This window comes from Entelurus aequoreus, linkage group LG11 (assembly GCF_033978785.1).
Source record: "Entelurus aequoreus isolate RoL-2023_Sb linkage group LG11, RoL_Eaeq_v1.1, whole genome shotgun sequence".
NCBI classification, from domain to species: Eukaryota; Metazoa; Chordata; class Actinopteri; order Syngnathiformes; family Syngnathidae; genus Entelurus; species Entelurus aequoreus.
The window spans coordinates 8,968,344-8,994,105 of record NC_084741.1 but is presented as its reverse complement, the minus strand read 5'-3'; the positions used below and the strand labels follow the sequence as shown (position 1 = coordinate 8,994,105).

At 37.3% G+C, this 25,762-nt stretch overlaps 1 protein-coding gene across 3 annotated transcripts in view; it reads left to right on the top strand.

Annotated features, from left to right (window-relative positions):
• The window catches only part of sh3d21 (SH3 domain containing 21), a 31,546-nt gene extending 18,663 nt beyond the window's left edge, over positions 1-12,883 (top strand). The window contains exons 11-17 of one of the 3 annotated variants that reach the window (XM_062062392.1): positions 2,507-2,557; positions 2,633-2,750; positions 6,487-6,652; positions 7,837-7,905; positions 8,847-9,037; positions 12,099-12,162; positions 12,250-12,883. In XM_062062392.1, the coding sequence (XP_061918376.1) occupies positions 2,507-2,557; positions 2,633-2,750; positions 6,487-6,652; positions 7,837-7,905; positions 8,847-9,037; positions 12,099-12,162; positions 12,250-12,282 (692 nt within the window). In that variant the 3' untranslated portion in view covers positions 12,283-12,883. The remainder of the gene's footprint in view (positions 1-2,506; positions 2,558-2,632; positions 2,751-6,486; positions 6,653-7,836; positions 7,906-8,846; positions 9,038-12,098; positions 12,163-12,249) is intronic. The other 2 variants (XM_062062391.1, XM_062062393.1) reach the window with 2 other exon arrangements.
• Positions 12,884-25,762: the final 12,879 nt, after the last annotated feature.

The window sequence follows — 25,762 nt, the reverse complement described above, 5'->3', positions numbered from 1 at the left end:
TTGATTGCTAAAACAAAGTAGAAGCGGGAAATATCGCTCAAAGGACGACATGAAACTGCTTCAGGAAAATACCAAAAAAAGAGAAAAAGCCACCAAAATAGGAGCGCAAGACAAGAACCAAAACACTACACACACGAAAACAGCAAAAAACTCAAAATAAGTCAGGGCGTGATGTGACAGGTGGTGACAGTACACCTACTTTGAGACAAGAGCTATAGTGATGCATGCTTGGTTGTCATATCCATCAATTGTGACAAGGACTTTTTACTGTCAACTGAGTTTCGTTTTTTAATGATTTCTGCTGGTGGTGTGCCTCCGCATTTTTTCAACGCAAAAAATATGCCTTGAAAATATGCCCAAACTCTGGAACGATCTCCCTCTCCATGTGAGACAGGCCCCTTCTTTGGCTACTTTTAAGACCCTTCTTAAAACCCATTTTTATTCACTGGCTTTTAACCCAGCATGAGCTTTAAACTGTTTTTAACTTTTTAACTGCTTTTTATCTAACAAATTGTTCTCTAGATCATTTGTATTTGCTTTTTCAATGTGTATTTTACTTCTGTTTTAAATGTTATTTTTTAGTCTGTCCTTTGCCTCTACTTCGTTGTGGTGTACAGCCCTTTGTTCTTCAACTGTGCTTGTTTTTTAAGGGCTTTATAAATAAAGTTGGTATGGTTTGGCTCAAAAAAAGTTGAAAAACACTGATGTAGACCACAGGATAGTGTTTTACATTTAGAAAAAAATCATAATAATATGACCTAGGGGTGTAACGGTACACAAAAATGTCTGTTCGGTACGTACCTTGGTTTAGAGGTCACGGTTCGGTTCATTTTCGGTACAGTAAGAAAACAACAAAATAAAAAAAATAAAACAACATAAATTGTTTGGTTATTTACCAAATTTGTAAACAATGGCATAACATACATATACACACAGGGTTCATTGCCAGGGTTAATGTGGTCAACATATATAAAATAAAAACTAAATAAGATAAGGCTCAGAATGGTTTCTTAACAAAACCTTTCTACATGTAAAGTGCTTTTTTTGATTGATTGATTGATTGAGACTTTTATTAGTAGATTGCACAGTACAGTACATATTCCGTACAATTGACCACTAAATAGTAACACCCCAATAAGTTTTTCAACTTGTTTAAGTCGGGGTCCACGTTAATCAACATTAAACTGCCTCAAGTTGTTGCTCAGATTAAATACAATGACAAAACTTTTCTGTGGGCTCTGTACCGAGGATGTCGTTGTGGCTTGTACAGCCCTTTGAGACACTTGTGATTTAGGGCTATATAAATAAACATTGATTGACATTGATTGATTCTTCTACATATAAAAAGTGCAACATTAAACACTTTCAAGTCAACTCAGCCTCAGATTAACTTTTTTTCCCGCCCAGCCTGGCTAACTTGGCAGTAAGAGGATATATGGGCTCATTGTTCTTCCACCATAGAAGTGGGTCAAAATCTATTTGTTATTGCTTTAGCCCTGCCTGACTCGCCGAGGAGAGGCTGCTTGAATGCGGTGGTGACGCTTCAAATGGGTTAGCATGTGTTATGAGAGTAGCGTATGTGTGTGTGTGTGGCCCTTTAATATGTGACAGCATGTGAGGTGAGTGTGTGGGCGAGCGAGGTGAGGGAGCGCTAGCATAAGTGCGGGGAGTGGCTAGTGTTTTGTTGGATTGGCTGTGTGCAAGACCTCAATAAAGCCACGATTTGCAACTAATTGCCGGACTCGTCATTTACCCTGGAGTCCGGAGCTGTGGAGACCCACTGCCGGGTAGAGTGAAGGGTGTTGCCCCCGAGAATACATCGGCCCTGGAGGAGTGTCTCCCCTGCGCTCCTCGACTACGGTCTGGGAGCCGGAAGCAGGAAAGGTGCAACATGTTTGACGTGTTGTCAGAAGCAGCTGCTGAACAATGTCGGCAAACCTCCGTCCTCCATTGTTGTATCGCGCAGCCAAAGTGTTCCCAAACGGGAGATTTTAACGAGGCAGGAGGGTCTTCCAGCTCTGGCTTTTACATGTTGTCCTAGCCCGGTCGCTACTAGCATGTGTACTCGTTCGGTACACCTCCGAACCGAACCCCCGTACCGAAACGGTTCAATACAAATACACGTACCGTTACACCCCTAATATGACCCCTTTAATGCGCCTTATAATCCGGTGCGACTTTTGCATGAAAATAGACCTGACTAGACCCGCTCATCAGCAGTGCGCCTTAAAATCCGGTGCACCCTATGGTCCGGAGAATACGGTACTCTGGTAGTTTTTGGTGGAAACGCAGGGGGGTATTAGTATTTACCGGGGTAAATGGGAACGTTCCTGTGGTGGAAAAGGGTCTAATGTCGCTGTGCTGTAAAAAAAAAAAAAAATTCTTGTCACAAAAAGTGTCTTTTCTTTGAAACACTTGGCAATACAGGACACAACTTTAGTTGAAAGTGTAAGCGCAAAGCAAATAAGTGATTTGAGTAATCGTAAGCATTTGCTACATTTCCCAGCACCAAAAGAAGGTCCGGCCATGGACAAAGGAGTCCCAACCAAGGCAAAAGGCAGGATTTGAATGTCAACACAACATATTTAGTGATTACATGTAGAATAACATGATGATGTTTTCCCTCCCACAGATGACAAAAACGAGCTTAAGGACTTGAGAAGCCATCCTCCGGCCAAAGTCAAGCTTCCAAGCATCAAAAAACTCAGCCCACCTGCAACCAAAGACAAACCTGCGAAGCTTTCACCAAAGTGAGAACAAATTAATGTTGATTAAAACTTTCTTTAAAATAAAAATGAAAAGGTAAAGGTCATTGAGAAAATGCCAGGAAGCCTCCTGCTTGCTTGGCACCAGGAGTAGAAAGCCTTTAGAAAGTCAAGGTTTTGGTTGCCATAGTGTTCTTAAAAAGAAGAATGCCAGGATGCCCGACCTTTAGTGGCAAACAGTGGAAAGTCTAGGATGAGTCAGATTAGGCTCGAACAGACGAGAGCAGCCTACTTCCTGTTTCCGGAACGTGAACGCATGAAGGCTTAAGAAAACAAAAACAGGCCCTTCTTAAAGGAGCTCCTTGAAAACTTAACAGAAGGTGTATACATTTATAAAGGAACATTTAAGACGGGGGTCTGCAACCCAAAATGTTGAAAGAGCCACATTGGACCAAAAATACAAAACAACAATCTGTCTGGAGCCGCAAAAAATTAAAAGTCTTATATAAGTGTTATAATGAAGGCAACACATGATGGAAGTGTCTATATTAACTATATTATCCTACTATCAAAATGACTTTAAAAGTCTTATATAAGTGTTATAATGAAGGCAACACATGATGGAAGTGTCTATATTAGTTATATTATCCTACTATCAAAATGACTTTAAAAGTCTTATATATGTGTTATAATGAAGGCAACATATGATGGCAGTGTCTATTAGTTATATTAGCCTACTATCAAAATGACTTTAAAAGTATTATATAAGTGTTATAATGAAGGCAACACATGATGGAAGTGTCTATATTAGTTATATTATCCTACTATCAAAATGACTTTAAAAGTCTTATATAAGTGTTATAATGAAGGCAACATATGATGGCAGTGTCTATTAGTTATATTAGCCTACTATCAAAATGACTTTAAAAGTCTTATATAAGTGTTATAATGAAGGCAACACATGATGGAAGTGTCTATATTAGTTATATTATCCTACTATCAAAATGACTTTAAAAGTCTTATATAAGTGTTATAATGAAGGCAACATATGATGGAAGTGTCTATTAGTTATATTAGCCTACTATCAAAATGACTTTAAAAGTCTTATATAAGTGTTATAATGAAGGCAACACATGATGGAAGTGTCTATATTAGTTATATTATCCTACTATCAAAATGACTTTAAAAGTCTAATATAAGTGTTATAATGAAGGCAACATATGATGGCAGTGTCTATTAGTTATATTAGCCTACTATCAAAATGACTTTAAAAGTCTTATATAAGTGTTATAATGAAGGCAACACATGATGGAAGTGTCTATATTAGTTATATTATCCTACTATCAAAATGACTTTAAAAGTCTTATATAAGTGTTATAATGAAGGCAACATATGATGGAAGTGTCTATTAGTTATATTAGCCTACTATCAAAATGACTTTAAAAGTCTTATATAAGTGTTATAATGAAGGCAACACATGATGGAAGTGTCTATATTAGTTATATTAGCCTACTATCAAAATGACTTTAAAAGTCTTATATAAGTGTTATAATGAAGGCAACACATGACGTAAGTGTCTATATTAGCTATATTAGCCTACTATCAAAATGACTTTAAAAGTATTATATAAGTGTTATAATGAAGGCAACACATGATACAAGTGTCTATATTAGCTATATTAGCCTACTTTTAAAGGCTTACGAAATCTTCGTTGACAGAAATGTTGTATTTTTATTTTAATTCTACACATTTTTGCAACATTGGAAATCATTGGTAAAATGGAGGCTTCTCACAGGATGAGATAACTTCTGGAAATGACTGGCTCGGAATGGCCAAAGGTATAGATGTGTGTGTCCAATTTTAAGGAAACGGCAGGCTCTCTTATTCTAATGGATTTATTACAATCTTTGCAAGCTGGGTAACGTTTGCTGTGGTCTGGAACAACATGGCACACAAACAACAATCAGACATGCAGCCAATATTACATCCAGATAATGTGTCATGAGACATGCAAATATAAATCAAATACACAGAGGACAAAAGTAAAGGAAATTAAATGAGCTCAAATATAGCTACAAACGAGGCATAATGATACAATATGTACATACAGCTAGCCTAAATAGCATGTTAGCATCGATTAGCTTGCAGTCATGGATTGACCAAATATGCCTGATAAGCACTTTTTGATTGATTGATTGAAACTTTTATTAGTAGATTGCACAATACAGTACATATTCCGTACAAATGACCACTAAATGGTAACACCCGAATAAGTTTTTCAACTTGTTTAAGTCAGGGTCCATCTTAATCAATACAATCAACAAAGTTCACCTTTGTGCATTCATGCACAGCATAAAATGTTTGGTGGACAAAATGAGACAAAGAAGGAGTGGCATAAAACACGTCTTTCTGTGGCAGCGTTGGAGAAAGTTGTACACGTAAACAAACTACGATGAGTTCAAGGATTGCTGAAATTAGTAGGACAAAACGGTGCTTGCCAAATACTCTCACCAGTGAAGCATGTTTAACATAAACAGTGGAATTTCTAACAATTAGGAAGGTTTGTGTCTAGGGCTGCAACAACTAATCGATTAAATCGATTAAAATCTATTATTAAAATAGTTGCCGATTAATTTAGTCATCGATTCGTTGGATTTATGCTATGCGCATAGTTTTTTTGTTTTTTTAAAGTTTTTATTTTTTATTTTTTTAAATAAACCTTTATTTATAAACTGCAACATTTACAAACAGCTGAGAAACAATAATCAAAATAAGTATGGTGCCAGTATGCTGTTCTTTTTCAATAAAATACCGGATAGGATAGAAATGTAGTTTGTCTCTTTTATCCGACTATTAATCGATTAATCAAAGTAATAATCGACAGATTAATCGATTATCAAATTAATCGTTAGTTGCAGCCCTATTTGTGTCATGTTTGTTCTCCTACAGAAAATATATTAAAACAATAAATATCACTCATCTCTAAAAGAGGTCCAGGGAGCCACTAGGACTGCGCTAAAGATCTAGAGCCATATATTAAAACAATAAGTATACTGTATATTTTTCTTCATCTTTTTCCATTTTCACAAATCTCTGAAAGAGGTCCAGGGAGCCACTAGGGCGGCGCTAAAGATCTAGAGCCGCGGGTTGCTGACCTCCAATTTAAAAATCTTGTTAACTTAGGTCACAGAACAAGATATTCAAACTTACCGTATTTTTCGGACTATAAAACGCTCCGGAGTATAAGTCGCACAGGCCGAAAATGCATAATAAAGAAGGAAAAAAACAAATATAAGTCGCACTGGAGTATAAGTCGCATTTTTTGGGGACATTTATATGATAAAACCCAACACCAAGAATAAACATTTGAAAGGCAATTTAAAATAAATAAAGAATAGTGAACAACAGGCTGAATAAGTGTACGTTATATGAGGCATAAATAACCAACTGAGAACGTGCCTGGTATGTTAACGTAACATATTATGGTAAGAGTCATTCAATAACTATAACATATAGAATATTATTGTTTACCAAACAATCTGTCACTCCTAATCGCTAAATCCCATGAAATCTTATACGTCTAGTCTCTTACGTGAATGAGCTAAATAATATTATTTGATATTTTACGGTAATGTGTTAATAATTTCACACATAAGTCGCTCCTGAGTATAAGTCCCACCCCCGGCCAAACTATGAAAAAAACTGCGACTTATAGTCCGAAAAATACGGTACTTATTCTACATGATACTTAAATATGACGCCACCTTGTGTTTGTGACCAGAGCCAACGGTGATGCGGGGCCTAAGTCGCCAAGAACCCCGGTGAAGAAAAACGCCAACCATTTTGACGGCGTTGACATGGACAGCGACAAGCTGAACCATCCCACGGCGACCCGGGCCAAACCCCCCCAGAGGAGACCCCCGTCAGGCGGGGCAACCACACCACAAGTAAGTATTTTATCCGATTATGGAATGAAAGTTTTAACGCTGAGTCACTGTCAACCTTTGCAACAATGAGGCAAGGCCGCACCTTTACGTCGCATGGTTGCACCTTTCGTCATATTGAGGATTGATAGCCTGGTTATGCAACTCTAAAAAGGTCGACCGCATTTTGTTCACGTATTGTTAAACTGGCGGCTTGTGGGCCGAACCTGGCCAGTGAATGACCTCAGACAGGCCCTGAAGCTCAAAAATCAAAACTTGGGAGCGACTGACTAGCAGGTACCATATTTTTCGGACCATAGGGCGCACCGGATTAAAAGGCACACTGCCGATTTTTTCATGATTACATCGATATTTTTTATCATCACAAAATCTTTTTTTATTTTTATTTAAGTTGTATTAGGTTTATAGTCAGGCAATTCGTCCCTGGACACGTGAGAACTTAAATTATGACCAATGTATGATCCTGTAACTACTTGGTATCGGAGCGAGTTTTGGTATTCCCAACACTAATGTAAAGTATCAGACAACAGAAGAATAAGTGATTATTACATTTTAACAGAAGTGTAGATAAAACATGTTGAAACAGAAAATATGCAGATATTAAAAGTAAATGAACAAGTAGATTAATAATACATTTTTACAGCCTCATAATTTTGACAAAATAATAGGTAGATAAATGACACGATATGTTACTGCATACATCAGCAGACTAATTGGGAGCATCGGTTTGCTTACTTACTACTAAAAGACAAGTTGTCTAGTATGTTCACTATTTTATTTAAGGACTAAATTGTTCTTTGATTGCAATAATAAACATATGTTTAATGTACACTAAGATTTTTTTGTTAAAATAAAGCCAGTAATAAAAAAAATGTTGTGGTCCTTGTTAATTAGAAAAGTATCGATATACCAAACCAGTACCAAAACTTTGGTATCGAGACGGTGACTTACTGTACTTGAGGGATGTTATTGAACAATAAACAAGCCCCCAGTAAGTGTTTCACTCGAACACTGTAAGTTCAGATCTGACCTCAGGATGACATCATTTGAGAAAAAAGTCCTTCCAGAAAAAATAGATGAACGGTAAGAAATAGGAAAAACTGTTTGGAGATGATCCCATTGTCGTAGAGAACATTAATTAGGGATGTTGAAAGTGAAAGTGATGAGTATGCTGAATGTCTCTGCAGACGCAGACAGAGTCTCAACCAGAGTCCACCAAAAAAGTCCAGAACGAAAAACTTCCCGGCTTGCAAAAGGTGTGTGACTGATTCTTGATGATTGACATCGGGATGATTCTAGCGACTGATTCTTGATGATTGACATTGGGATGATTCTAGCGACTGATTCTTGATGATTGACATTGGGATGATTCTAGCGACTGATTCTTGATGATTGACATTGGGATGTTCTAGCGACTGATTCTTGATGATTGACATGGGGATGATTCTAGTGACTGATTCTTGATGATTGACATTGGGATGATTCTAGCGACTGATGCTTGATGATTGACATTGGGATGATTCTACCGACAGATTCTTGATGATTGACATTGGGATGATTCTAGCAACTGATTCTTGATGATTGACATTGGGATGATTCTAGCGACTGATTCTTGATGATTGACATTGGGATGATTCTAGCGACTGATGCTTGATGATTGACATTGGGATGATTCTAGCGACTGATGCTTGATGATTGACATTGGGATGATTCTACCGACAGATTCTTGAGGATTGACATTGGGATGATTCTAGCAACTGATTCTTGATGATTGACATTGGGATGATTCTAGCGACTGATTCTTGATGATTGACATTGGGATGATTCTAGCGACTGATTCTTGATGATTGACATTGGGATGATTATAACGACTGATTCTTGATGATTGACATGGGGATGATTCTAGCGACTGATTCTTGATGATTGACATTGGGATGATTCTAGCGACTGATTCTTGAGGATTGACATTGGGATGATTATAACGACTGATTCTTGATGATTGACACGGGGATGATTCTAGCGACTGATTTTTGATGATTGACATTGGGATGATTCTAGCGAGTGATTCTTGATAATTGACATTGGGATGATTCTAGCGACTGATTCTTGATGATTGACATTGGGATGATTCTAGCGATTGATTCTTGACGATTGACATTGGGATGATTCTAGCGTGATATATTTCTGACACAATCAGGGTGCAGAGCATCTCAAGCCAACGAAGCCTGAATGCCCGCCCAAGTCGCCGGCCCCAGTTCGACCATCGCCTCCCCGTGTGGTGGCGGACAGTCGAAAGGTGGCCCACAAACAAGAGGGCACATTGGAAATCCTCCAGGCTGACATCAAGGACCTGCGGAAAGCGCTAGAGCTTCTACAGGCGCAACATGAGTGAGTGGAATGTTGACATTTTGTAATACAAAGAGTTCACAATTAGGGCTGCACAATTAATCAACATAAAGGTTTAAATTACTGCAATTATTAATGGCAAGAGGCGGAATTGTAATCATTTCTTCTCTCAAGCCGTTCTGCAAAGTAACAACAATTAAGAGGATAAGCGGTACAAAATGGATGGATGGAATATGGTTACGAAGCCAAATGTTCTGTTAAACTAAGAAAAAATGGACCGTAAGATGTTTAATATTTATTTAAGTTAAATGTTTTGCTTTGCTTTAAGATAACTAAATGTTATTTATCTTCCAGATACAATGGTAAACAATTCTACAGTAATGAGAAATAAAGGTTTATAGCCTTTTAAATAGTTACTTTGGCATCATATATTATCATTACATTACATTATGATCACTGTATAGTTTTTAACGGTTATTTCAAAAGCTCTGAGTCTGTCTGTATGAAGCCAAATAATTATATTTTAAAGTATATCATTGCTTATACTTATAATGTGTGGAAGAATATGTTAATTGACACTCTAAAAGTAATATATCTGCCTTCACTCTATTTTCTGTTTTATGCATTTATATGTATAAAATATAAAAATCGCATACTGGATCACAATGGTAATTTAAAGGGAAAAATCACAATTAGGTTTTTTCTCAACATCGTGCGGCCCTAGTGGTGATCGTGTACAATGCCTGAAGGAACGTCTACGGTGAAAGTAGTTTGATGCCTATCAACTTAGCTCATAAAGTGTTTCCACACACCAGCTTTTAGGGTGGAAGGACCTGGTTAGATCTCTGGGTGAGGTGGCTCGTTGCGTGCAGCCAAAGACGTGTACCGCACTTTTATGTTACGCATTTTAGAAGTGCCTATTTCGATTCTTGAACATTTGCCAATCGATTTTTACAATCGCCCATGTCTGAATCGCAGTGCATCTAAAATACTATTATTTCCCCCACCTCTACTAACAACACACAAAGTTAATACGCTTGTTACATACGTGCATAGTTTGGAATTTGAATTAACCCTTTTAGGGACCATAAAGCATCTACCCTGTATATCAGGGGTGCCCAATACGTCGATCGTGAGCTACCGGTCGATGGCGGAGGGTGTGTCAGTCGATCGCCAGCAGGGCATTAAAAAAATAGACCTAAAAATTAGCGAATGTTAATATTTGGTTACATGTCCCTTGGCAAGTTTCACTGCAATAAGGCGCTTTTGGTAGCCATCTACAAGCTTCTGGCAAGCTTCTGCTTGAATTGTTGACCACTCCTCTTGACAAAATTGGTGCAGTTCAGCTAAATGTGTTGGTTTTCTGACATGGACTTGTTTCTTCAGCATTGTCCACACATTTAAGTCAGGACTTTGCGAAGGCCATTCTAAAACTTTCATTCTAGCCTGATTTAGCCATTCCTTTACCACTTTTGACGTGTGTTTGGGGTCATTGTCCTGTTGAAACACCCAACTGCGCCCAAGACCCAACCTCCGGGCTGATGATTTTAGCTTGTCCTGAAGAATTTGGAGGTAATCCTCCTTTTTTCATTGTCCCATTTACTCTCTTTAAAGCACCAGTTCCATTGGCAGCAAAACAGGCCCCAGAGAATAATACTACCATTACCATGCTTGACGGTAGGAAAGGTGTTCCTGGGATTAAAGGCCTCACCTTTTCTCCTCCAAACACATTGTTGGGTATTGTGGCCAAACAGCTCAATTTTTGTTTCATCTGACATCACATGGACAAAGATAAAACCTTCTGGAGGAAAGTTCTGTGGTCAGAAGAAACAAAAATTTAGCTGTTTGGCCAAGATTTTAGAATGAAGGTTTTAGAATGGCTTTCCCAAAGTCCTGACTTAAACGTATTGACAATGCTGAAGAAACAAGTCCACAAATTTAGCTGAACTGCACCAATTTTGTCAAGAGGAGTGGTCAAAAATTCAAACAGAAGCTTGTGGATGGCTACCAAAAGCGCCTTATTGCAGTGAAACTTGCCAAGGGACATGTAAGCAAATATTAACATTGCTGTATGTATACTTTTGACCCTCACATTTTCAGTAGACCCATAATAAATTCATAAAAGAACCAAACTTCATGAATGTGTTTTTGTGACCAACAAGTATGTGCTCCAATCACTCTGTCACAAAAAAATATGAGTTGTAGAAATTATTGGAAACTCAAGACAGTAGGGGTGTGGGAAAAAATCGATTCGAATTCGAATTGCGAATCTCACGTTGTGCAATTCAGAATCGATTCTCATTTTTAAAAAATTGATTTTATTTTTTTATTTGAAAATATATATATATATATATTTTTAAATTAACCAATCCAACAAAACAATACACAGCAATACCATAACAATGCAATCCAATCCCAAAACCAAACCCGAGCCAGCAACACTCAGAACTGCAATAAACAGAGCAATTGAGAGGAGACACAAACACGACACAGAACAAACCAAAAGTAGTGAAACAAAAATGAATATTATCAACAACAGTATCAATATTAGTTACAATTTCAACATAGCAGTGATTAAAAATCCCTCAATGACATTATCATTAGACATTTATAAAAAAATAAAAAAAGAACAATAGTGTCACAGTGGCTTACACTTGCATCGCATCTCATAAGCTTGACAACACACTGTGTCCAATATTTTCACAAAGATAAAATAAGTCATATTTTTGGTTCATTTAATAGTTAAAACAAATTGCCATTATTGCCATTATTGCAATCAGTTGATAAAACATTGTCCTTTACAATTATAAAAGCTTTTTACAAAAATCTACTACTCCGCAGACTGGGGTAGATCCTGCTGAAATCCTATGTATTGAATGAAAAGAGAATTGTTTTTTAATCAAGAATCATGTTGAATTGACAAAAAAATCGATTTTGAATTGAATCGTGACCCCAAAAATGGATATTGAATCGAATCGTGGGACACCCAAAGATTCACAGCCCTACAAGACAGCCATGACATTATGTTCTTTACAAGTGTATGAACTTTTGATCGCAACTGTATATATTTCCTAAAAGCTCTTTTATTTATATCATTGATTAGACGTGACATAGAGCAAGTGAAAGAAGAACTGAAGGAAGAGAGAAACAAACGACTGGCACTGCAGGTCAGTGAAACGTTGTGTGTTTTGCAAGAATCCCACAATAATCCTGGATTTAAAAGAATACTAAAGATGTTTGTGTTTTCCACGCAGGAAGAAGTGCACGTGTTGGGAGGCAAACACTAGAACTGCAACATTGAAACAAGCTCTTATTCTGCTGGCACAAAGACAAGGGCTTACATTTAAAAAGGACTTCTGAGAATTAAAAATGTATATGTTGTGAATGCTGGAAAAGGACGGATGATTATTTTGTATATTTATCTCTCGTGTTTAACATTTAGTCTTCTGAATGTCTCAGCAGAATATTATGTGTCATATGTAAAGAAAGTGTCATGTCTGTTGATCAAGGGTTTGATCATTTAACAGCTGATTATGTTTATTCTATGCAAGACTGTTGTACTACTAAAATCCACCTGGGGGCGCCATGTTGCTATTAAAGATGAGTTTTTTGAGCCGGATGCATTCATGGAAGTAAACTCAAGCAGGCAGAGGAGACATTGTTGTGTCCACCTCTGCAGCATGCTGGGGTCAACCAGGGTGACTTCAGTTCCTTGCATTGTTGCTGATGTGAGTCCTGACTGAGCGTTGCCCACCTTGGAGCACATCTGGCAAACATCTGGAAGCGGTCCCGTACAAATCAAGGGCCATGGGAATGAACTATTTTTAAAAACAACCATGGTATTTGGGGAGCATGTTTAATCTGAGAGCAGGGGGTTTTGGGTCGTCCAATAAATCTGAAGACTCTTTCAGAAAAATGGAAAAACCGAATGTCGGAGTGCAGAGTTCAACATTTAAAAGCAATAATGACAAAGGGCAGCTTGTCACAGATTAATGTGTGCGACTCCATGGGAATTGACTTCAGGGCTAGCTCTGGGGGACATTTGGCTCACAAAGAGGAAAAAAGTGGGATTTAAATGTACAGTATGTATAAGCCACTAGAGAACCACTAAGTAGAACACCACATACTATGTGTTTAAATACTTCTTTCCCATCCAGCGTATATTTTTAGTTATATCAATGTATTGTATTAGCATATACAGTAGAACCTCTAAGGTCCAGCACAATCCATTACAGCAAGGGTGTCCAAAGTCCAGTCTGGGGGTCATCTGTGGTATGCAACTGGTATTTTTATTGGCCTGCAGCAAACAATATTTTGAGAAATAAGGCTTCTACATTAGATTGGTTTTAAAATACATCACTTCATGCAACACAGTACTCTGTGCTCTAACTTGCTGAAATGTATATTTTTGAGTGGAGTTTGCATGTTCTCCCTGGACACAGATGTTCTCTGGGTACTATTGCTTTCTCACACATTCCAAAAGTAGGGATGTTAGCTTCAAGAGGACCTATGATGATTTTAATCTACACTACCGTTCAAAAGTTTGGGGTCACATTGAAATGTCCTTATTTTTGAAGGAAAAGCACTGTACTTTTCAATGAAGATAACTTTAAACTAGTCTTAACTTGAAAGAAATACACTCTATACATTGCTAATGTGGTAAATGACTATTCTAGCTGCAAATGTCTGCTTTTTGGTGCAATATCTACATAGGTGTATAGAGGCCCATTTCCAGCAACTATCACTCCAGTGTTCTAATGGTACAATGTGTTTGCTCATTGGCTCAGAAGGCTAATTGATGATTAGAAAACCCTTGTGCAATCATGTTCACACATCTGAAAACACTTTAGCTCGTTACAGAAGCTACAAAACTGACCTTCCTTTGAGCAGATTGACTTTCTGGAGCATCACATTTGTGGGGTCCATTAAACGCTCAAAATGGCCAGAAAAAGAGAACTTTCATCTAAAACTCGACAGTCTATTCTTGTTCTTAGAAATGAAGGCTGTTCCACAAAATTGTTGGGGTGACCCCAAACTTTTGAATGGTAGTGTATATTATTTATAAAGCAAGTTCAAGTATTATTGGCAAATTTTCACCTAGTCCGGCCTTGGCGTGCTGCCCGCCTTGGCACACATATAAGTGTCCTCTTTTTGGGATTTCACAATATGGTCAGTCTAATGTATCTCTGATGTGTGACTGCCATCTAGCCTCCTGTTGTCATTTGGGAGAGGTTTATAGAAATGATGTGACATGTCAGTGTGTCAACTTTTAATTAGTTACATAAAGTCAATAAATTGGTGGGTGACCAAAGCAAACATACAAGTTACGTCAATAAAATGTACACATTAAAACTGTATCAGAAAGAAACAGAGTACAAAAAATTTAAAATGTTTGTGGGGAAAAAGGCGTTTAGGGGCTTTCAAAAAAAAATCGAACCAAGTCACGCACATTTTCAGTACTTATGCAGATCCCAAATACACATCAGCAGGTACAGGAGGTACGAAAAGTTGCTTTTGCATGATATTGTGAAGCTAAACGGCAGGTAATATGTCTGCTAATAGGTGAAATTTTGCCTTATACACACACACCATAATAATACTCGTATGTTTAATGCGCCGACAATCCATCAAGCGGTGCGGCTTCATAGCTTACCAAAGTCGTACTAAAAACATTTTGACATATTTTTGAGCGCCGTGTGTAATGTTCTATATTTGCAATGGCACATTTAACGTTTCGGTGTTGTTTACTGCCGTCATATTGCAGTCTACACGTATCTCTTATGTGCGACTGCCATCTAGCCTCCTGTTGTCATTTGGGAGAGGTTTATAGAAATGATGTCATTTTGTCAACTTTTATTCAGTTACATAAAGTCAATACATTGGTGGGTGACCGAAGCAAACATACAAGTTACGTCAATAAAATGTACACATTAAAACTGTATCAGAAAGAAACAGAGTACAAAAAATTAAAAATGTTTGTAGGGAAAATGTTTAGGGGCTTTCAAAAAAAAAAAATCGAACCAAGTCACCCACGTTTTCATTACCCAAATGCACATCAGCAGGTACCAGGAGGTAAGAAAAGTTGCTTTTGCATGATATTGTGAAGCTAAACGGCAGGTAATATGTCTGCTAATGTGTGACATTTTGCAGTCCTTATACACACACCATAATAATACTGGTATGTTTAGTGCGCCGACAATCCATCAAGCGGTGCGGCTTCATAGCTTACCAAAGTCGTACTAAAAACATTTTGACATATTTTTGAGCGCCGTGTGTAATGTTCTATATTCGCAATGGCACATTTAACGTTTTGGTGTCGTTTCAGTGTTTCCCATACATCCATTTATTTGTGGCGGCCAGCCACGAAAGAATTACGTCCGCCACAAATAGATTTTTCTTTATTTTTTTGTTCTGTCCAGCTTCTCAGGCAAATCATATAGTTGATGTAGATGCCCATATAGGCTGTTCAGATTTACTTTACAAAAGAGAAGTGTAGGATACTTCTCTTGTTGCCTTATTTGTATTTGACCACTACTGTTTTCTGTTTATTTGTTACTGACTGTGGCAGGACACCTCTGCCTCTGTTTCACTTTATGTTGCTGGTAAATAATATGCTTGTAGTAGCAGGCTAAAGTTAAATTATTTAGTATGCACTAATTAAAGGGGCAGAGCTTTAAGAGACATTTTAGCTTTTATATTTTATAAGAACCACAATTAATAAATATATTTCAGTGAATAACTTAATGTTCAAATCTGTATATAAATATGTACATAAAGTGTTGTAATTATATTATAAAATGGATGGATGGATGGACGGACATTTAAAACAAAACTGTTATTATTAATTAGTAAGTATATATTTTTTTAGCCTTTTTAGAGAAAATCATGTCATTGTAGTAAATTATGCAAATTACTCGATGATGTCATGTGACCATGCCCATAGCCACGCCCCCACCGCCACAGGTATCTTGGCAGTTTATGGGAAACACTGTGTTTACTGCCATCATATTGCGGTCTACACATATCTCTTATGTGCGACTGCCATCTAGCCTCCTGTTGTCATTTGGTAGAGGTTTATAGAAATGATGTGACATGTCATTGTGTCAACTTTTATTCAGTTACATAAAGTCAATAAATTGGTGGGTGACCAAAGCAAACATACGAGTTACGTCAATAAAATGTACACATTAAAACTGTATCAGAAAGAAACAAGAGTACAAAAAATTAAAAATGTTTGTGTGGAAAATGGCGTTTAGGGGCTTTCAAAAAAAAAAAATCGAACTAAGTCATGCACGTTTTCAGTACTTATGCAGATCCCAAATACACATCAGCAGGTACAGGAGGTAAGAAAGTTGCTTTTGCATGATATTGTGAAGCTAAACGGCAGGTAATATGTCTGCTAATAGGTGAAACTTTGCCTTATGCACACACCATAATAATACTCGTATGTTTAATGCGCCGACAATCCATCAAGCGGTGCGGCTTCATAGCTTACCAAAGTCGTACTAAAAACATTTTGACATATTTTTGAGCGCCGTGTGTAATGTTCTATATTCGCAATGGCACATTTAACGTTTCGGTGTTGTTTACTGCCGTCATATTGCAGTCTACACGTATCTCTTATGTGCGACTGCCATCTAGCCTCCTGTTGTCATTTGGGAGAGGTTTATAGAAATGATGTCATTTTGTCAACTTTTATTCAGTTACATAAAGTCAATACATTGGTGGGTGACCGAAGCAAACATACAAGTTACGTCAATAAAATGTACACATTAAAACTGTATCAGAAAGAAACAGAGTACAAAAAATTAAAAATGTTTGTGGGGAAAATGTTTAGGGGTTTTAAATAAAAAAAATCGAACCAAGTCACCCACTTTTTCATTACCCAAGTGCACATCAGCAGGTACCAGGAGGTAAGAAAAGTTGCTTTTGCATGATATTGTGAAGCTAAACGGCAGGTAATATGTCTGTTAATGTGTGACATTTTGCAGTCCTTATAGACACACCATAATAATACTTGTATGTTTAATGCGTCAACTTTTAATTAGTTACATAAAGGCAATAAATTGGTGGGTGAATATTTGTGTTGACAAGTCGCAATAAGTCGAGCAGCTAACTGATGCTAACTCCTGATGCTAACTCAGTTAGCCGTTCAGGTGGCTAATGGCTTCAAGCTACAAGCGACCGTCACCAAAGTAGTCCATCACAGTGTCGTCTTCCCAAGCTCACACAGTAGGAATAACGGCCTTAAATTGAACATACGTAATAAAAAAAGATGCTTCTTTACCTGTCTCCATCGTGTGCTGGACGTCACCTGCAGTCATCTTCCCGCCATTGTTGACCGCCCCCATAATTGTTAGACGTCACCGACGCAAACATACAAGTTACGTCAATAAAATGTACATATTAAAACTGTATCAGAAAGAAACAGAGTACACATTTTTTTAAATGTTTGTGGGGAAAATGGCGTTAAGCCAGGGGCTTTAAAAAAAAAAAAAAAAAAAATCGAACCAAGTCATGCTGATGAAAGCTCAAACCTGATTGGTCCGGCAACTCCAACAAGAGCTGGCCTCCTATTGGTAGAAGTCATTCACAGACCACGTGATACAAAACGATCAAATGTAGATCAGTGGTTGTCAAGCTTTTTCACCTCAGCCAACACTTTGCTCTCCAATGTCCAACATTAACACCTCTAAAGGCTTAGTGGCCACATTTTGTAAATAATTCAATGTATTGTAATAATCTCAGGAATGTAGGCTCAGAGACTTCTTCAGTTATCTTGCATTTATTGTACAAGATGCATTTAAGGCACACAACAGCTCCAACATGCGTCTATCTCCTTTCCCGGCAAAACTCGAACCCCCACTTCCTGTCAACAACGTCACTTCCCTAACTTCCCCGGAAGTCCCGCCCCAGCCAAAGCCATTGGCTAACACCCCGTAGCCAGCCGCTACATCATATACTCTGATGATTAACTTGTGTGATGATCTCCCTTTTTTAACTTTTGTTTTTATTTCCTTGTAAACGTTACAAAATCACACTGTGTATGTGTTGTCTGTCTAACTATAAATAATGCAGACGAGGCGTGTTGGCTGAGTTCTTGACGTTCACTTTCACAGATTGCTCATAACAGAACCTCATTTAGCTGCCGGGTGAGACATGGAACACTTTTCGGGGCTACCGCGCATGCTCGTCACCCCCGTTGCATGCTGGGTAGTGTAGTTGTTATATTCCCTAGCCTAGCTCATAACATCACATCTTTCCCCCTATAAAGAAATAATGTTAACTCAATAAAGTGTATTTCTTTTTTTTAGCTTTAACTTTTCATTATTTTAGCATTGTAACCACATTTGCAAACAACTTTTCTCTTCATAGAATGTTCTTTCAATAAAGAAATAAAGTGCAAAAATGTCAAAGCGTCATAACAAACAGTTATGTCAAATAGCAGCAGAAGTGCACTTTTTGGAGAGCTGTATTATTTTCAGTTTTGTGCCCAAGGGACTGATTTTATTTAACACTATATTATTATTTATACACCTATAGTGATCACAGAGACAACTTGTTTTTGTGTTACTGTATATAATTGTTTTTATGAAAAATGCCACTTAATATACTTTGGGTAACAACAGTCAATATTTATTTATTTTATTTTATTTTTTTAGGTGGGTAACAGTCAATATTTGTTTATTTTTTTTAAATTTTTTTAGGGGGGTAACAGTCAATATTTATTTATTAGATTTTATTTTTTTCTTATGTAATAAAAGTGAGCTTTTGTTAAACCAAATATTGTGTGTTTTTTCCATATACAACAACCTATCTGGACTCCATAAGAGAATCGATAAGGAATTGGTTCGATAAGAGGATTTGATAATAGACTCGAACTCGATAATTTCTTATCAAACATCATCCCTAGTGATGACTGTATTATGATGATAGTATATATTTGTACCATGAATTGATTAACGTGGACCCCGACTTAAACAAGGTGAAAAACTTATTCGGGTGTTACAATTTAGTGGTCAATTGTACGGAATATTTACTTTACTGTGCAATCTACTAATAAAAGTTTCAATCAATCAATCAAAAACATGCGTGGACAGCACCTTTTAGCTCTATTTCCAAAATGGTGTACACTACTGAATTGGGGTCTTATGGCCACTTATGTGGACACTTACACTGCCATCTGGTGGTGTCAGAAGAGTATAACATACAATGGAATTTGGGAAGAAAAAAAGTGTAAAAATAAGAATGAGCATGTCACTAAACATGAAGTACACGTTTGTGTACTTATGGGCTAAGTCAGGGGTGTCCAAAGTGCGGCCCGGGGGCCATTTGCGGCCCGCAGGTCATTTTTTAACGGCCCCACGGCACATTCTAAAAATACGAAAAGTGTTATAAAAGAGGTGAAATGTAACAAGAAAATGTTGCATTATTTACTCTGATAACACAAAGCTGCCATGCAGGCAGTTTCTTTCTTTAAAAAATAATAATGAATCAAAATCAATGTCATTATGAATTATTGACCTATTCAAGGCTCCATTTATTTCACATTAAATATTCCACTTTGAGATATTTTGGGGGGAAAATGTTGCATATTTTTTGGTTGCCATTTAAAAAACTATGTTTTTTAAAGAACGGCCTAAAACGAACAAACAGAAAACATAAACAACAATAAAACGTATAATTGACGGATAGATCTGAAGTTGATCTTGAGACTATTGTGGTAAAAGTTAAAAAAAATGTTGGATTTATTTACCCTTTTGGATCCCCAATAATTTTAGTGGGACTTTTTTTTTTTTTTTTTTTAAGTGTCATTGATCAAAAAATTATTAATTAAAATCAATGTTGTTATGAGTTATTGACCTTTTTAAGGCTCCAATTATTATATAATCTCAAATATTCCACTTTAAAATTTTATTGGGGGAAAATGTTGCATATTTTGTGTTTTTTTCCATTAAAAAAAACACGGTTTTCCTTGACAAAAATGGCATACAACTTAAATCTTTAAAAACGTTATATTGACAGACATACCTAATGTTGATCCAGAGATTTAAACCTTGAAGAAGAAGAATAATAATAATACTAAATAATGACACATTTAAAAAAAAACATTTTTTGACCAAAACTCTTTGGGGTCACCGGGATCAAGCTTGAGTGGAGGCCTAAATGTATCTTTTTTATACATATATTGTATTGGTTTTTAAAATAAAAAATATGAAAATGGCCCCCGCTTGCCCTCAGTGGAAAAAGTTTGGACACCCCTGGACTAAGTACATCATATCAAAAGAAGATTCTTAGTTTTTATTCTAATTAGGGTCCAATAGGCCCAAATAGCAAAGAGAAATTAAAAAAAGCATGTAAACAAACAGCTTGTGCCTTAAGAGGTTAAAATACAGTAGCGTAGTAGGCCTAAGTAGTCGTTAAACCGACTCAGGGGGCTAGTGCAGTGGGCCCCAACCGCCAGGCCGCGGCCCGGTACTGGTCCGTGGACCGATTGGTACCGCAAAAGAAATAAAAATAAAAAAATAAAATGTTTTAATTTTTTTATTAAATCAACATAAAAAACACAATATATATACGTTATATACCAATATAGATCAATACAGTCTGCAGAGATACACTCCGTAAGCACACATGATTGTATTTATTTATGACAACAAAATAAAATAAAAAAATACCATACCCCCCCTCGGTCCGCAGCTACAAAAAGGTTAGGGACCAGTGGCCTAGTGGTTAGAGTGTCCGCCCTGAGATGGGTAGGTCGTGAGTTCAAACCCCGGCCGAGTCATACCAAAGACTATAAAAATGGGAGCCATTACCTCCCTGCTTGGCACTCAGCATCAAGGCTTGGAATTGGGGGTTAAATCCCCAAAAATTATTCCCGGGCGTGGCCACCGCTGCTCCTCACTGCTCCCCTCACCTCCCAGGGGGTGATCAAGGGGTCAAATGCAGAGAATCATTTCACCACACCTCGTGTGTGTGTGACAATTATTGCTGCTTTATTTATTTAACCCAAGGCAGAGGTTTCATTCAAGTGTATTTCATATTTGTTGGCCAGTTTGAACAGTAACACTGTGTTTGAATATAGGAGAGTAAAACACCGTACTTTAATCAAGTGATTCGTTGGCGTGCCACTCGATGAAGCCCGCAGAATCCCTGAGATGGAGGAATGACACATTTTTGCATGGTTTATAAAGGAATATTTGTTTATGTCCTGAAAAATGCAAACAACTACAAAACTCTTCCAAAGAGCGTATGAATCATAATTATAGTTTCCGGCTCCTGTCGTGTCCTGTATTTTGGTCACATAAAACAAGTCCTCTATGTTTAAGAAATGACCTTAGTCTTATTGCACCTGAGACAGCTCCATAAAGACAAACATGTTCTCACACCAGGGCAGTTTTGTTGATGTTCCCGCATATTTACTGTAAAAATGGAGCAAGAGGACACAAACACTGTACATCATTAAAGATGACCATCCTGTCAATGACATTTGATAACATGTCTTCTTTTATTTTGAATAAACTCTTAGCTGAAAGGCAACACAATGTTTTGTCCTGTGAGGAATCAACACCACATTTTTCAGATGAATTGTTGAATGCTTTAATTTCCGTTCTTGATGTGTATAATGTAGGAAATATGTCTCGCCACAACAAGCTGTCATTACTTTGTGTTTTATTTCTAACACTATCTGATCTTGGATGAAGTGACGTGTCAAACTGTCATTTCCTCTCCTTGGGGCCCCTCTTGGGAGACATTTCCAGGCAGAGAAATTGTAGATAAAAACCTTCATTGCATGACATTCTAGAGCAGGGGTGGCCACACTTGTTCTGCAGGTCAGCTACTTTTCAAACGAGCAAGTGGAGGTCATCTACCTCATTCATGTACCGTATTTTTCAGACTATAAGTTGCAGTTTTTTTCATAGTTTGGCCAGGGGTGCGACTTATACTCAGGAGCCACTTATGTGTGAAATGATGAACACATTAGCATCAAATATCAAATAATATTATTGATGTCATTCACGCAAGAGACTAGACGTATAAGATTTCATGGGATTTAGCGATTAGGAGTGACAGATTGTTTGGTAAACGTATAGCATGTTCTATATGTTATAGTTATTTGAATGACTCTTACCATAATACAAACCCTGTTTCCATATGAGTTGGGAAATGGTGTTAGATGTAAATATAAACAGAATACAATGATTTGCAAATCCTTTTCAAGCCATATTCAGTTGAATGCAAAGACAAGATATTTTAAACTTTTTTTGCAAATAATAATGAACTTAGAATTTCATGGCTGCAACACGTGCCAAAGTAGTTGTGAAAGGGCATGTTCACCACTGTGTTACATGGCCTTTCCTTTTAACAACACTCAGTAAAGGTTTGGGAAGTGAGGAGACACATTTTTGAAGTGGAATTCTTTCCCATTCTTGCTTGATGTACAGCTTAAGTTGTTCAACAGTCCGGGGGTCTCCCTTCTGCTATTGCAGGTGCCACACATTTTCAATGTCTGGACTACAGGCAGGCCAGTCTAGTACCCGCACTCTTTTACTATGAAGCCACGTTGATGTAACACGTGGCTTGGCATTGTCTTGCTGAAATAAGCAGGGGCGTCCATGGTAACGTTGCTTGGATGGCAACATATGTTGCTCCAAAAGCTGTATGTACCTTTCAGCATTAATGGTGCCTTCACAGATGTGTAAGTTACCCATGTCTTGGGCACTAATACACCCCCATACGTCACACATGCTGCCTTTTACACTTTGCACCTAGAACAATCCGGATGGTTCTTTTCCTCTTTGGTCCGGAGGACACGACATCCACAGTTTCCAAAAACAATTTGAAATGTGGACTCGTCAGACCACAGAACACTTTTCCACTTTGTATCAGTCCATCTTAGATGAGCTCAGGCCCAGCGAAGCCGACGGCGTTTCTGGGTGTTGTTGATAAACGGTTTTCGCCTTGCATAGGAGAGTTTTAACTTGCACTTACAGATGTAGCGACCAACTGTAGTTACTGACAGTGGGTTTCTGAAGTGTTCCTGAGCCCATGTGGTGATATCCTTTACACACTGATGTCACTTGTACAGCCTGAGGGATGGAAGGTCACGGGCTTAGCTGCTTACCTGCAGTGATTTCTCCACATTCTCTGAACCCTTTGATGATATTACGGAGCGTAGATGGTGAAATCCCTAAATTCCTTGCAATAGCTGCTTGAGAAAGGTTTTTCTTAAACTGTTCAACAATTTGCTCAGGCATTTGTTGACAAAGTGGTGACCCTCGCCCCATCCTTGTTTGTGAATGACTGAATCTACTTTTATACCCAATCATGGCACCCACCTGTTCCCAATTAGCCTGTTCACCTGTGGGATGTTCCAAATAAGTGTTTGATGAGCATTCCTCAACTTTATCAGTATTTATTGCCACCTTTCCCAACTTCTTTGTCACGTGTTGCTGCCATCAAATTATAAAGTTAATGATTATTTGCACAAAAATAAATGTTTATGAGTTTGAACATGAAATATGTTGTCTTTGTAGCATATTCAACTGAATATGGCTTGAAAAGGATTTGCAAATCATTGTATTCCGTTTATATTTACATCTAACACCATTTCCCAACTCATATGGAAACGGGGTTTGTATGTTACGTTAACATAGCAGTTGGTTATTTATGCCTCATATAACGTACACTTATTCAGCCTGTTGTTCACTATTCTTTATTTATTTTAAATTGCCTTTCAAATGTCTATTCTTGGTGTTGGCTTTAATCAAATACATTTCCCCAAAAAATGCAACTTATATATGTTTCTTTCCTTCTTTATTATGCATTTTCGGCCGGTGTGACTTATACTCCGGAGCGACTTATACTCCAAAAAATACAGAGTATAATTTATATTTATTTATGAAAGAGACATATTTTGTGAACATGTTTGTGGAGGGGGGCGTGGCCTGCGGGGGGTGTGCCAGGACCAGGTTCGAAATGAGCGACAGGTGCGTAGATGGCCCAACTGGGCCTGGTTATCTAATCACCTGTCGCTCTGCTAAAAGGCAGCAGCCGGGAGGAGAGAGGGGTCGGAGTGGGAGTTGGAGCTGAAGGAGAGTCGGAGGGAGAGCGAGAAAGAGACATTTGCTGAAAAGCCACAAAAGATTGTATTTGGAAAAAATAAAACATCATTGTGAATCTTAACCTGGACTCTCATGTCAGTGCTTGGTGGTCCGAAGAACCCGCTGGAGGGCAACCTCCACAATGTTAAAGGTGTTTAATAAAAATATAAGCATGTTTAACACATGGATGATGTTGTAATGGTCGAAATAAACTCAAACCGTAACATAAAGATTCCTTTTTTTCATGAAAACAAGAATATAAGTTGGCGTATTACCTGATTCTGATGACTTGCATTGATTGGAATCACACACTGCAAAAAGTGAAATCTAAGTAAGATTAAATATGTCAAATAAGGCTGATATTTGCTTATTTTCTGTCTGATAAGATCATTCTTTTCACTAAGCACATTTGATGTTAGAGTGTTTTACTTGTTTTGGTCCTAAATGATGTCAGTAAGATATTACAGCTTGTTGCTGAGATGTTATGAGCTATATTGAGTAAAACATGCTTGAAACTAGAATATCAAGTGTTGTGTCATCAACACTCACAAGTAGAAAACTACTTTTTGAAAGTAATCATTTCTTACTTCAAGCATGAAAAAAAAATCATGATGCCGAGTGCATATCATTATGTCAAGATAATGGCACTAGCATTTACTTCATTTAAGAATATTTTTCAACATATTGAGCAAAAAGGTCTCTTTTTTTTCTACCAAGAAAAGTGCACTTGTTATTAGTGAGAATATACTTATTTTAAGCTATTTCTGGGTTCATTCAGGTTAGCTAATTTGACTTGTTTTGGAAAGTCTTGACAAACCGAATTTTCTTGTTCTATTGGCAGATAATTTTGCTTAGTTCAAATAAAATACCCCTAATTTTTATATCATTTTTTCTTGTTTTTGAACACTGACTTTTTGCAGTGCAGCAGTGATGATAACGTCCACATTTTCGAATGGAGGAGAAAAAAAGTTCTGCTTTCTGTCCAATACCACATGAAAGTGGTTACTTTTTGCCATCTTATTTGTCCAGCTTCCATACTCCCTTTTATACACTTTACAGGACATACATTGGCGGCAAACTCCGTAGCTCATACTTGCCAACCTTGAGACCTCACAATTAGGGAGATATTCAAAAGGCTCATTGGGGGGGGTGTGTGTGTGTGTATATATATATATATATATATATATATATATATATATATATATATATATATATATATATATATATATATATATATATATATATATATATATATTAGGGCTGTGAATCTTTGGGTGTCCCACGATTCGATTCAATATCGATTCTTGGGGTCACGATTCAATTCAAAATCAAATTTTTTTTTTCAATTCAACACGATTCTCGATTCAAAAACGATATTTTCCTGATTGAAAATGATTGTCTATTGATGGAATACATAGATTTCAGCAGGATCTACCCCAGTCTGCTGACATGCAAGCAGAGTAGTAGCTTTTATAATTGTAAAGGACAATGTTTTATCAACTGATTGCAATAATGTACATTTGTTTGAACTATTAAATGAACCAAAAATATGACTTATTTTATCTTTGTGAAAATATTGGACACAGTGTGTTGTCAAGCTTATGAGATGCGATGCAAGTGTAAGCCACTGTCACACTATTGTTCTTTTTATTTTAATGTC